The following is an 11,678-nucleotide window of genomic DNA, read 5'->3' as shown; positions in this document are numbered from 1 at the left end:
AGTGGACCCAAAAGCGGTTTGAAGATCCTGGTAAAAGAATATTTTGCGTGTGGATCTGAGGGCTCAGAAATGGCATTCTTTTCATACTCGCTTTTATATTTTGCATAAAGAATCGGCAGCAGCACCAGGATAAATACAATGACAATGGCACAGGAAGAAAATTTTTGTAAAAAGGCAAATATCCCGGACCGATAGACTCTCCAAAATAGGTAGTCGTGGAACTTTAGTGGAATCAACAAAAAATCCCTAAAAAAGGTGTAATTTACTGCCATATTTGAATGGAAAGCGGAAGAAATCGACGAAATGGAAGAAAATATGTTGGTTGGGATACATTGTTCGTCCGTCGCAACCATGATTGCGTCGTTTGACTTTAAAAAAAGAATGCGTGGATTGTTGTCCTCCACGCATGCATATGCGTCGATTGGAAGGCCGTCATCTCTTTGTAGCGAACCACGTGCGTTTAAAAGCAGAGCGATGAGCAGGATAAGCTCTGACATAAATTAATACATTAATTAAATTGGACAATAAAATTTGCTATTTATGAAGAATTGCACACCCGGCCGTAGGGTAACAAGTTGCAAGATTGGCGTGTGGCGTCGCTTTGAGATCTTGAAAAATCTGTGTATGGCGTCACTTTGACATTTTCCCTTCAATGTCCTCAATTTCAACTGGAATGCTCTCCGTGAGATTCTCAAATGTGCTCCACCCAACGGCAATGTTGTTTTCTAGCCTTATTCCAAGCCCGTGGTACCTATGTCGTTAAATGGATAACCGGCACTTTGATGGGTATTTTGCGCTTCTGGGAATGTACAAGCCCGGCTCAATTGTAATGACATTGCCGGCTACAAGTTTTTTATCCTGAGAATAAGATGGCACATCATGTAAATCGAGGCCAATATGGTGGCCAATGTTGTGAAAGTAAAGATTCCTTGTCAAATCGCGCATTGAAACCGAAAATCCAAGCTTGTTAAGCCCCTCATGCAGAAGATACACCGATGCCGTATATATGTCGGAAATAGAGTATCCCAATTTCTCACTGCACATCTACTGTTATGCAAACGGAAGCTACCTGTGTGCAATACTTTAAAGTATTGAGGACAACCGTATACAGTTCCTTTTGAGGGTCTGAAAATCTTCCAGACACCGGGAAGGTCCTGGAAACATCTGAACGATAGTGAAAATATAAAGCCCCAGCATCAATTAGCACAAGAGAACCCTGCCGTAAAAGTGCTCGATTTTTCGTGTAGTGCAAGACAAGTGCATTTTCGGATCCCGCAACAACAGGTTCATAAGAGAGGCTGGTGGCATTTCCTTTCACAATTGCCCCATGGGATATTATGGATGCTAAAGCATGCTCTGAAAGGCCAGCATGGCATGCTTTAAGCGCCTAGGAAACCCCAAATATGTGACTTACATCGTTAAAGCCAAAGGAAATTGCATTGGAAGCCTTTCTAATTAGGTCGATTTCCTTGGAGCTTTTAACAGAGCGGTGGCCCTCTATGATGTCGTCAATCGGTAGGAGAGGCGTTCCATCTAAATTTACTGTCGTTGCAAATTACGTATGGCTGGAAAAATGGACGATGCAAAAGATGCAGATGAGGAGGAAAAATCCGCACTCACGCCAGAATGAAAGATTCGCTTAATCGAATGTGATGAAATAAAATCGGTTAAAAATCCGGGAAGCTCAGACGCATATTTGGCATCATCGACGCCAAAAAACAGCGTGGCTCTGGAGGGTCCAATATTTGTCCCATGAAATTGGACGTTTGCTTCCTCCTCTTTGGCGCAAAAGAGGATCGATCTCCCTAAATGGGATCAGAAATATTGGGATACCTGTTTCTGATATGAGAAGCGCACTTTCAGGCTCATCAAAGCCACAAAGATAAAGCATGTTCGTGCTTTGCTGAAACGGATAGCTATCAAGGGAGGATGCGAAGATATTTACAATACAGGCCCAGTTGCAAACCGTAGTCTATTTCCAACAATCAAAATCAAGCTTTTCTCTGGAAGAGCTTTTGCGAGCAGTCTCCTACGGCTGGAGAAGATGTCCAAATCGATTCCCGGCATCACTACTTATAAGGATCAAATGAAACCTTCATTTCTATTTAAAAGATGAGGGTGAGTGCATGGCAAAATCTCTCCATTTGTTGGGAGTATGTTGAGCGGCGAGGATGAAGAGGAAAACGACGATGCCGATGCCGATGCCGATGCCGATGAAAATAGTCTTTTAAAGGGTGACAACCATCGAATGGGAAAGCGAATCCGACTTCTTGCCAAAGTCATGGTGCGCAGAATTTTTAAAAATGGAGCTACCACCGCAATTTATTGAAATTGGCCCCCAATGCGTGTGGCTCTCATCGTCCAATAAATTGGGCCATGAAGTTGCCTTTCTCCAAGACCAATCGATAGATACATTCTGGCAGTATTTCACGATCCCCTTTCATATTAGATCCGATGGAACACTACCCCACCAAATCACGATAATCCTGCCGGAACTTTGTATGCTAAAGGTAGCTAGTAGCTTTCTTTCCAGCTAAGCGACTTGAAATATATGCCGATATGTCCGCAGATGAAAGCTACACGCCCTTTGAGCTCAGCATCCGTGCAGGTCTACTGCGTCATGAACAGCAGGTATGCGCTTGAAGTTTTTATTGCCAGGAGCTCCATTTGATTGAGCTAGACAATCCCAATGGAGAAATGATAATTCCTCTGGAGGACGATTCCGAAGGGTTTGACATTCTTATTTCTCTTACTGGCTAGCCCCATTATTGCCCATGTCCTTTCAATACAAATCAACTCAAACTACATGGAGGGGAAGGACTCTAGAATTCGTCGGGTTAGAGTAATCGGATTGCCCGTCAGGTATCAATCGGCAGTGATATTTAGCTTAGTTTATTAAAAACGCCCCATTAGCTTGCACTAAAAACGTCAGGAAAAGCCCTTCAACACTTTCTTTTTCAAGTAATCCCAATAGTTCAAAGGAGTCAATGTCCTTAAGCCTTCTAATAAACCGAGAAATCTTTTCGAAATGATCATCGTTTAAGTCGCATCTAATTTCTGTGCTATTTTCGATTTCACACGATGAAGCAGCAGCAAATGTTTGATGGCAATGGAACAGACTGTCATTTTCGGTGTATATTCTGATTGGGATCGCTTTTATAGAACGGGAGTTTAGTTTCAATAAAGAAAGCTCCTCGTCGTACAATATGCTATCCACTTCATCTGAGGATAGGCAATCCAATGGTTTTGTATTTCCCGTCAAAAGAAAAATAGACTAAATCGATATGGAATCGATGGCGCCATACCTGTTTGAGACGATTGTATTTTACATTTCTTCCATAAACTTCACAAGCACTTATATACTGCCCGGTCAGTGATGGGGGCAATGAGTCCATTGATTTGGTGTTGACCACGTAAAGAAGTATTGAGCTCATCTGAAGCATGCCAAATGTAATGGAAGTCTCTAGATGCCTATCAGACGGGGTTATCAACAGCATGTTATATTACCAAGGGACAAGTAGCAGGCGATCCTCTCTTTTGCTGTTGACCGTCAAAGCCCAGAGCTTCAATGGGTTTTGAGGTTTAAAATGGATCTCCCGGATTGTAGAGAAATGGTTTTCCTCAACATCGCACTGAGAAAGGAGAAATTCTTTTCCCTTATAGCAATTTTTTTGGATGTGAAGTAAAATATCACCAAATAAATCAATCCACAGAACACGGCGAGATATTTGTCTAAGCTAAATGTCAATTTTTAAAGATATACCGAAAGAGTAGGGATGTCTACAACGGACCCCCTGTATATGTAATGTAATCTGGAAAAGTCAAATTGAATTGAAAAGTGGACGGAATTCGGAGGTTCAAATGGGATGCTATTTGTCATTAAAATTTAAACTTTGAGGATTTATTTTTATTTCAATGCTTTCTTCAAAGGAAATTCGCCAAGTCAAAGACAAAAAGGTCAAGAGTATCCTCAAAAGGTCACAGCAGCAGCTATCGGAGGCCACTTTTCTCAAGAAAAAGCTTCAAGAATATCTTCAGCCACCGCGTGCTGGATTTATCCAAGTAGAAGGACCCTTTGAGGATAGTATTAAAGTTACGCAACACGAGATTAAGCAAGAAGTTCCCATCTCAGCATCTTATAAGGTATCCAATTTTGCTTCTAAGCATAGGCATTTAATTTAGCCCTAAATGATGGCCCCTATTCTACCAGTTATACTAGAAATGGCCGTTATTTGGCCATAGGAGGGTCGACCGGACACATTGCAGCTTTTGATTGGAAGCAGGGAAAACTGGTATGTGAGATCAATGTTGAAGAGCCGATTTACGATATAAAGTATGCTTGTGTTTAACATTAACCCCAGATGGCTTCATAATGAGAATTTGCTTGCTGCTGCACAAAAGAAGCAGGTTTTTCTTTACAATTCGAGTGGAGTTGAAGTTCATTCTCTGAAGGAACACACCGATGCTACGTGTCTTGATTTTTTGCCTTATCATTTACTTCTTGTTTCCGGAAGCCGGTCAGGAATTATCAGATATCAAGACATTTCGACCGGGAAAATAGCTGCAGAATGGCCTACCAAATTAGGACCCATTCAAGCGCTAACACAAAATCCAAGTAGCGCAATTATGCACCTTGGACATGCTTCTGGAACGGTAACCTTTTGGTGTCCATCTACAAATGGACCGCTTGTCAAGATGCTTTGCGGGAAAGGTCCGATCTCATCGATTGCCATCAACCAAGGAGGAACCGTGATGGCTACATCATCTGCAGATACCACGGTTAAGCTATGGGATTTGAGAACATACAAGCTGCTTGAGGAATATAAAACTCCGCTCTCCCCAACAAGTCTTGGAATCTCACAGACAGGGCTGCTTACGGCAACGTTTGGATCCTCGGTCCTGGTAATTGATGTTTTTTAACATTCCTAGATATGGAAGGATAGCTGGAAAGAAAAGCAATCCAAGCCATATATGAAGCATGTCGTTAAAGGATCTCCTGTCCATAAGGCAACATTTTGCCCATTCGACGATGTCCTTTGTGTGTCCCATTCAAGTGGCATTGATAGTATATTGGTCCCGGGAGCCGGAGAGGCCTACTTTGATAGCATGGAGATAAATCCGTTCGAAAATAAACGGCAACGTCAAGAGGGAGAAATCAAGCAACTTTTAGAGAAACTCCAGCCTGATATGATCTCTCTCAACACGGAGTCCATTGGCCAACTTAGAAAAGATCGCACCATTAGCATTAACCCGGCCGATCGGGATCTTACGGAAGAACAGCTTGCCACTAAGAGGGAGTTTAGAAAAAAGAGGGGAGTAAACAAGTATCTCAACAAACAGAAAAATGTCCTTGATGCCAAAAAGCAGCTTATAAAGGAGAAGATTGAACAGCAAGAGGCCTTGAATGCACAGGCATCTTCATCGATCCACGGAATGCCCATTCTTGACCGGTTTAAAAGATCTCGATGACCGATAATTTATTCTTAATAAAATACTATATAAAGTGCTCAAATGAAAAGCGTATGTCCTCGGTGCTGCTTGTGTCCATGCCCTTCTTTTTGTCGACACAATCGCCAGAGGTTGTGGGCGATTTGGGGCTTCCAGGGGCCTTTGAGGTTGAAAGATTTTCCTGTGGAGCGGAAGAAGCCGGATGTTCTGCTGGATTTTCAGATGGCCCTTTAGATTTTGAGGAGCCCTTGCCTTTGAAGAGGCTTTTGGAAAATGTCTTGATTGATCTGATGAACTTTTTCTTTTTTTCTTTCAAATTTTCAATCTTATCTATGGCTTTGGAGAGTATATCACATTTCTTATACCTGTGCGAGCAGGGCAACGAAAGCGACACCCTCAGTCGCTCAAACAGGTCTTTCAAATAAAACTTGTTTTTCCTCGTAACTTTTGTATCGGACCAGTGCGAGGGTGCTGCTTTTGAGGCTCCGTTTGGGTCAAACAACTCGCCGGCTGAATAGGACACCACATCCAGCCTACCTCTTTTGAATCCCGTATTTTTTTTGATCGTATTTGATTTTGTAGTCGGAATAAGAGGGAATGATGCGGTTTGAAGTTTTGTGTTGCTACCAACAGATGGGGCAGTCGATTTCGGTGGGAATACATTTGAACGCTGCAAGCTGGTGTTTGGAGTGGCTGTTGACGCCAGAATTTCGGGCAATGCCCTTGATGGGACCGTTAGGGCCGTTGATAACGAGCTATGAAATGTTTGTATACAAGAAAAAGGCGTGGGTTCTTCTGGCTGGCTCGATGATAATGGCGACGTCGCGATAGTTGTATTCGAATGCGTAGGAGTGATGCATAAAGACCCCTTCCTTTTTGGCTGGCTCGGTGCTGCGTGTGTTTGTGGCGACGGGCCATTTAATAACCACAGAGCAGTTGTACTTTGAGGCCCTATCGAGCTGGACCTGGATGATGCAATATAGAGTTCGGAAGGATCGGTGTTTGGCGAATATTTCGGAAGAATCGTTCGCAAAGGAGATGGTTTTCGGTTTCGCTGCATAGGCGGTATTTTCTCGCGGGCCGGCAAGGTAAGTTGAGAATCCAGATTTTCTCGCTTTTGAGAAAAAATAACGGGAGAGGGCAAGATGAGACCGGGTATTCTTAAGCCAATAAGTTCAGATACGTTAACAAACCTTTCGCCCTTGGTATGAGCAAAATTGGGCGCAAAGAGGCTTTCTTGACCAATGTTTCCGGTTCTATGTGATGGACCATGTCCGGTTGTAATGCTTTCAAGTGTCACCTCTGCAAGGGTGTCCAGCAGGCTGAACTCAAGCTCATCTCTCGCCGTTGCTGTCTGCAGAAACATTGAAGAGAGGATTGTCGAATAAGAAGGAATATATGGGCGGCGCGAGGCGAGGTGATACAAATGGAATTTCCAAAAAAAAAGGCTTACTAAGTCAGTTGCAATTGCACCAATAGGATAGGTGTTATTGTTTGACTTGATTTCCAACAGAGCAGCCCTGTGATGTTGGACCTTTTTGGGCCGTTCAAACACGCCAGCGTTCCCAGGGTTGCCTTGAGACCCGATCACGAGCCGCTCGATCGGCTTCGCCGCGACAAGTCCTAATGTAGGATGCGCACCAATATTTTGAAATTTTAAATTTACTATTTATGTACAGGAGGCAGTGAAGGACTGATCGGCAATCAATCCAATCAAGATGATGATATCGTCCGGCTTGCCTGATTGGAATCTCCGGGTTGATACGGCAGGCCTGTTTTTCAAGCCTGGAGATGTTAAAAACGACATTCTCGCTTTGGATAGCAGCTGAGCACTTGAGGCGGCCAGGGAAGACCCAATTTGGCTCTTTTGGATTGCCCCGCTGGATATGTCCGTGGAGAGCAGGGAAAGCCTGTTGACGATTTCTGCTTCTTCCATGTTGTCGAATAGCCCATCTGTTGCCAGCAGAACGATATCGCCCGGCTTTGGCGCAATCAATTTTACAATGCCATCTGAAGGCCGAGTTTTGCTTTTAGGTCCGAGTTGGTATGGAGTGTTATACTGGTAACACTGGGGAGACGAGCGGAACAAACACTTTCCTTCTCGCATCAGAATGATACCTGAATCTCCAAGATTGAACAGACACAAAAGATCTTCTCGAAGTAAAAGAGCAAAAGACAGCGTAGAAGAGCCGAGGATGTGACGAACCTGCAAACAGGCTTTGTCAACAGACTCGTAAAGAAGCTGGGCCGGGCCGGCTGAAGGTATGGCGGAAAGGTCCGTTTTTATCAGAAATTGGTACAGTGCATGCAAAAGTGACCGCGCGTATGCGGCTGCATTTGCTCCCGGCACGGCGGCCCAGCCCCCAACGCCATCGGCAACTGCCAAAAGGCTCCTTGTTGCCAAGAAAGCATCATCTCCGGACCCGTAGGAATTGCATTGCTCGGTCGGCTTAACTAAGCCCTTTTCTGGATGGTGATGTGGCCAGCTACTAGATCCATAGATAAATGATAATTTAGAGCTCTCTGAAGAGGAGACGGTCCCACTTGGTGCACAATCTCTATCGTTCAACGGAAAGGCGTCTTTGGATGATGAGGAACCGTCATAGGACCCTTTCGAGGACGAGGTTTGAGAATCGGGGATGAAATAGGCAAATTTTATTGGACATTCAACAGGAGATGATCTAAGAAAAGAATGGCTGCGAATGCATTTGTATTTGTGATTGGAGTGTGATTTTGCCCCCGGGTAGAAAAACAATGACGATATGGCGCCCCTGAACGGATATAGGGAGGTACGAATAAAGGCTCTAAAATCCATAATTAAAATTTAAAGGATTAAAATTTAATCAAATTCAGTGCAACCCAAGAATTTCACATGCTCGTCTGTAATGCTGCACAGGAGGGTGATGTTGAATTTAGAAAGGCCAACCCCAAATCGATCCCGTCTTTGAAGACAATTTTGCGAAAATGCCCGCTAGCCCTCTTCAAATCAAACTGCGCCATGCTCAAACGTGCACTTGAGTGCGGCATTTCAACCGAAATTAATTGGGCGCTAGGAAGGATATCTTTAATTACATCTGTTTTGGGAGACCTAAAAAAATTTGAGCCATCCGACCTAAAAAAGCGCAATCTTTCAACATCTGCAATCCAATCTGCGCAATTTAAAAACACGCTCATCCTGGAGGAGTACCAAAAGCTGCTGTCCGAGCAGACGTTTCCTTCCGATGAGCTGGTTTCTCGAATATCGTATCACGCGTTTCCCTTTTTCAAGATGATCGGGGTATTGCTTGAAAATCCGGAATCCGCTGTTTCTGGTTTGAAAGACTTGATATGCGAGCTTTCCACGCCATCTTCGTATTATTTTGCAATGCGGGCCGAACCGTCCATCAGAGGCTTTTGCTCGTGGGCCTTGCTGAGATATACCCAAATCTTGGTTATCTTTCTCAATCTGGCGAGATCTGGGCACGTGTCCTATTTGTCATCCTTTGCAAACCGGTCCATCGTGCTGGTGTCATCATTGGTAGAGAAAGATTCTAGGCCATTACTGCAATGCTGGGAAGCCCTTGGATTGTCGCCTCAGCCACTTGCCTCTCTTTCGCTAATTGTGTTGGAGCTGGTGTCTTGTACCAAAGTTTACAGCTCTTTGCCATTTATCAGCTGCCTGACGTCAATTATCTTGAACTCGTCAGAACTAGCCTGGGTATATGCGGTAAGATGCTTCAAACCCGATTTTATCAAAAGCAACATGCTTTCCAAGCAGCAGATTGCATCGATGCTTGAGCGGTCCTCTTACATTGCTATCTCGTCGAGCAAGAACCCCATTGAAAGGATCACGGCTCTGTTTTTCATCCAGATGTTATTAGAAAATTCTGCAAACGAAGCTGGCTTTTCAGAAGCTCTTTTAAGCCATTTATTTGATACCACATTGCACTTGTATTTGTGCGCAGTGGTGCCATGTGTCAAAGCGTCGCAGTGCTCTCACACGGTGCCGTCGCAATCGGGCTCGATTCAGCTTTCGCAATCTCAACTGGCATTGAAATACCTATCGCTTTCATATGAATCACATAAAGCAGTCAATGCCACCGAAAAAGAGGCTACGATTTCGCTAAAATCCGTATATTCCCAGTATCTGTCCTGGCTGCCGCACAATAATGAGCCGGCCCTCTCCATTACCGACCTAATTCCTCTAATACGCCAAGTGTTTCCCAACTGCATTCAAAACCTGAAGCCGATTTTTTGCCAATGGCATAACTGTACCTATAGTTCTCTTTTCGGAATCGATGACCATTTCTTTTCTACCCACGCCGGTGGAAATAGATGCAAATGGGGGGATTGTGATCAGGAGTTTCCTTCATCCGACGATCTGGCCCGCCATTTCTGCTCGTTGCATTCCCAAATTCAGAATATCCAGCTGGCCGATGTTCGCGTCAAGAAAGACAACCTTATCCCCATTGAAGTGCCAGATGTTCAACTTGAGCTGTCTCGTCAGCTTTTGAGAATACTTGAGCTTTTTAAGAGATTCGCTGCACATATCAGGCCCATTCTATGTACACACTTGGAGACAATTTCGATGCTCTGTTTTGTCCCATCCTTTGCGGGCGAGCCTGCAGAGGATGCTTTTGATAGGGTACGTATCTGCACAACCCTCCTAAGTCTATATTAACGTTAATTTTGTACAAATAAAATTTAAAATTCCAATTGCTGCCTGGCTTGGTTCAATGAGCACCGGCAACCCCAACCATCCCAATGGCAATGTCAAGCTTGATTTGGCACTTGACGATATCATTAAATCCGGTCGCCCTCAAAAGGGCTCCTCTACCGTTCCTCGCGCCGAAAAGAGCAGGAAATGGGAGCATGACATGTTTTCTCGTAAAAAGCGGGACCATCAACATCGCAGGGATCGCCATCATCGAGGGCCAGAGAAAAGACACGCAACCAATTGGGGATATTTAATTAAAATATCCAATTTGCATTGGGAAGTCACCAAAGACGATGTCAAAGTGAGCCCAATTTTATTTACCGCTAGAAATTTTTGGAATCGCTCCAGGACTGCCCGCCCTTGGGCCAGATTTCAATAATTTATGATAAAAGCGGTCGTTCAGAGGGCATTTGCCACATTAAGGTTCGCTCAATGGACCATGCCAAGAAAATGATTTCCCTGCTTTCGGATAAGGAAATCAACGGCAGCCCCATCACCGCTGCCATTGGAAATGAGCAGGAACCGCCGTCAAACGATGCCGCCGATCCAGATGGAGCCAATAAAATGGTCATTTAGATGGCATAGTTCAAGTAAATCGTTATTCCCTTTTCGAACTTTCCGATCCTATTTACCTCTATTTCGAGATCGATTGCGCCGGAAGCTCTTGCTGCTTCGACCACACAGGATCGATTCGAATTTCGAGGAAGAAAAATAATTACTTTAGGTGCAACCTGCGAAAGGCTCGTCAGTATCGATACAAGCGTAATGCCATCAAATAGGCCATGGATGTCAAACTCCGTGGCCTCCATGTAAGAAATGCCTCCCCATGGCGGGCTCATGAACACCACGTCAGCCCAGTGTCGGCGAGTAGGACCGGCTTGGATCAGGTCAAGCCAGCCTGATTGGATAAATTGGATTTTGCCTGCAACTCCATAAATATTGGCATTATATCGAGCCAAACAAAGACGAGTAGCGTCAATGTCAACAGAAAAAGTGACCAGGGCCCGCTGAGCAAATTGGATCGAGTTACCTCCGCACCCACAACAAAGGTCAACGACAATGTCTGACTCCATCACGCGAGATGCCTGCTGAATGGCAATTTCCTCTGGAGTTACCGAATACCACCCCTCCTTGTCAAGAACAACGCCCGAATTATAGAGAGAAAACAGCGAAAATCGATTTTTGTAATACTTGGCCAGCTCTGGATGAAGAACAGTGCAAAGATGCTTGTTGTAGTCATCAGTAGTGTACGTCAGTGGCTTTACCTTTTCAATCGGTTCGACATGCCACACACATTTGGCCCTAAGAGCACCCCTGGAGCAGCTTGTTCTTCTTTTCAAAGCCATTAAATTAAAAAAAAATTGCAAACTCAATCTGCGGTTGGCCAAATGAAACTCCAGTTTGTATCGCCACAAAATTAAATGCTGGTTTTTCTTATTTGGCCCTTTGCAATAAAAGGCTTGGGGTGTCATTATCATAAGGTTGGCAAAAACTACTTGCACACGGCCCAAATGCCGGGAACATTCTGAAATAA

At 44.3% G+C, this 11,678-nt stretch overlaps 8 protein-coding genes across 8 annotated transcripts; 5 read left to right on the top strand and 3 right to left on the bottom strand.

The window, feature by feature from the left end:
- Positions 1 to 138: 138 nt before the first annotated feature.
- On the top strand, positions 139 to 504 carry DI09_49p210 (uncharacterized protein; the record flags this gene model as incomplete). The annotated part of the gene is made up of 2 exons (XM_013381964.1): positions 139 to 166; positions 287 to 504. 2 exons carry the CDS (start codon positions 139 to 141, stop codon positions 502 to 504), a joined length of 246 nt encoding a protein of 81 aa, XP_013237418.1.
- A 126-nt stretch (positions 505 to 630) lies between these two features.
- On the bottom strand, positions 631 to 2,067 carry DI09_49p200 (uncharacterized protein; the record flags this gene model as incomplete). Its single annotated transcript, XM_013381963.1, has 7 exons — positions 631 to 751; positions 773 to 1,044; positions 1,070 to 1,387; positions 1,415 to 1,533; positions 1,560 to 1,805; positions 1,834 to 1,916; positions 1,946 to 2,067. The coding sequence occupies 7 exons, from the start codon at positions 2,065 to 2,067 to the stop codon at positions 631 to 633; spliced, it is 1,281 nt and encodes a 426-aa protein (XP_013237417.1).
- Positions 2,068 to 2,303: 236 nt separating this feature from the next.
- Positions 2,304 to 2,899, top strand: DI09_49p190 (uncharacterized protein; the record flags this gene model as incomplete). Its single annotated transcript, XM_013381962.1, is given in 4 exon segments — positions 2,304 to 2,499; positions 2,519 to 2,631; positions 2,659 to 2,729; positions 2,761 to 2,899. 4 exon segments carry the CDS (start codon positions 2,304 to 2,306, stop codon positions 2,897 to 2,899), a joined length of 519 nt encoding a protein of 172 aa, XP_013237416.1.
- Positions 2,900 to 3,915: 1,016 nt separating this feature from the next.
- On the top strand, positions 3,916 to 5,469 carry DI09_49p180 (uncharacterized protein; the record flags this gene model as incomplete). Its single annotated transcript, XM_013381961.1, has 4 exons — positions 3,916 to 4,143; positions 4,170 to 4,333; positions 4,362 to 4,902; positions 4,930 to 5,469. The coding sequence occupies 4 exons, from the start codon at positions 3,916 to 3,918 to the stop codon at positions 5,467 to 5,469; spliced, it is 1,473 nt and encodes a 490-aa protein (XP_013237415.1).
- Positions 5,470 to 5,494: 25 nt separating this feature from the next.
- DI09_49p170 (uncharacterized protein) lies at positions 5,495 to 8,263 on the bottom strand (the record flags this gene model as incomplete). Its single annotated transcript, XM_013381960.1, is given in 2 exon segments — positions 5,495 to 7,113; positions 7,126 to 8,263. 2 exon segments carry the CDS (start codon positions 8,261 to 8,263, stop codon positions 5,495 to 5,497), a joined length of 2,757 nt encoding a protein of 918 aa, XP_013237414.1.
- A 57-nt stretch (positions 8,264 to 8,320) lies between these two features.
- On the top strand, positions 8,321 to 10,108 carry DI09_49p160 (uncharacterized protein; the record flags this gene model as incomplete). Its single annotated transcript, XM_013381959.1, has 1 exon — positions 8,321 to 10,108. One exon carries the CDS (start codon positions 8,321 to 8,323, stop codon positions 10,106 to 10,108), a length of 1,788 nt encoding a protein of 595 aa, XP_013237413.1.
- Positions 10,109 to 10,163: 55 nt separating this feature from the next.
- On the top strand, positions 10,164 to 10,523 carry DI09_49p150 (uncharacterized protein; the record flags this gene model as incomplete). The annotated part of the gene is made up of 1 exon (XM_013381958.1): positions 10,164 to 10,523. One exon carries the CDS (start codon positions 10,164 to 10,166, stop codon positions 10,521 to 10,523), a length of 360 nt encoding a protein of 119 aa, XP_013237412.1.
- A 193-nt stretch (positions 10,524 to 10,716) lies between these two features.
- Positions 10,717 to 11,490, bottom strand: DI09_49p140 (uncharacterized protein; the record flags this gene model as incomplete). Its single annotated transcript, XM_013381957.1, has 1 exon — positions 10,717 to 11,490. One exon carries the CDS (start codon positions 11,488 to 11,490, stop codon positions 10,717 to 10,719), a length of 774 nt encoding a protein of 257 aa, XP_013237411.1.
- Positions 11,491 to 11,678: the final 188 nt, after the last annotated feature.

Source organism: Mitosporidium daphniae, assembly GCF_000760515.2.
Source record: "Mitosporidium daphniae strain UGP3 chromosome Unknown contig-49, whole genome shotgun sequence".
NCBI lineage: Eukaryota > Fungi > Microsporidia > Mitosporidium > Mitosporidium daphniae.
The sequence above is the reverse complement of the archived record's forward strand: the minus strand, read 5'-3'. Positions and strand labels throughout refer to the sequence as shown.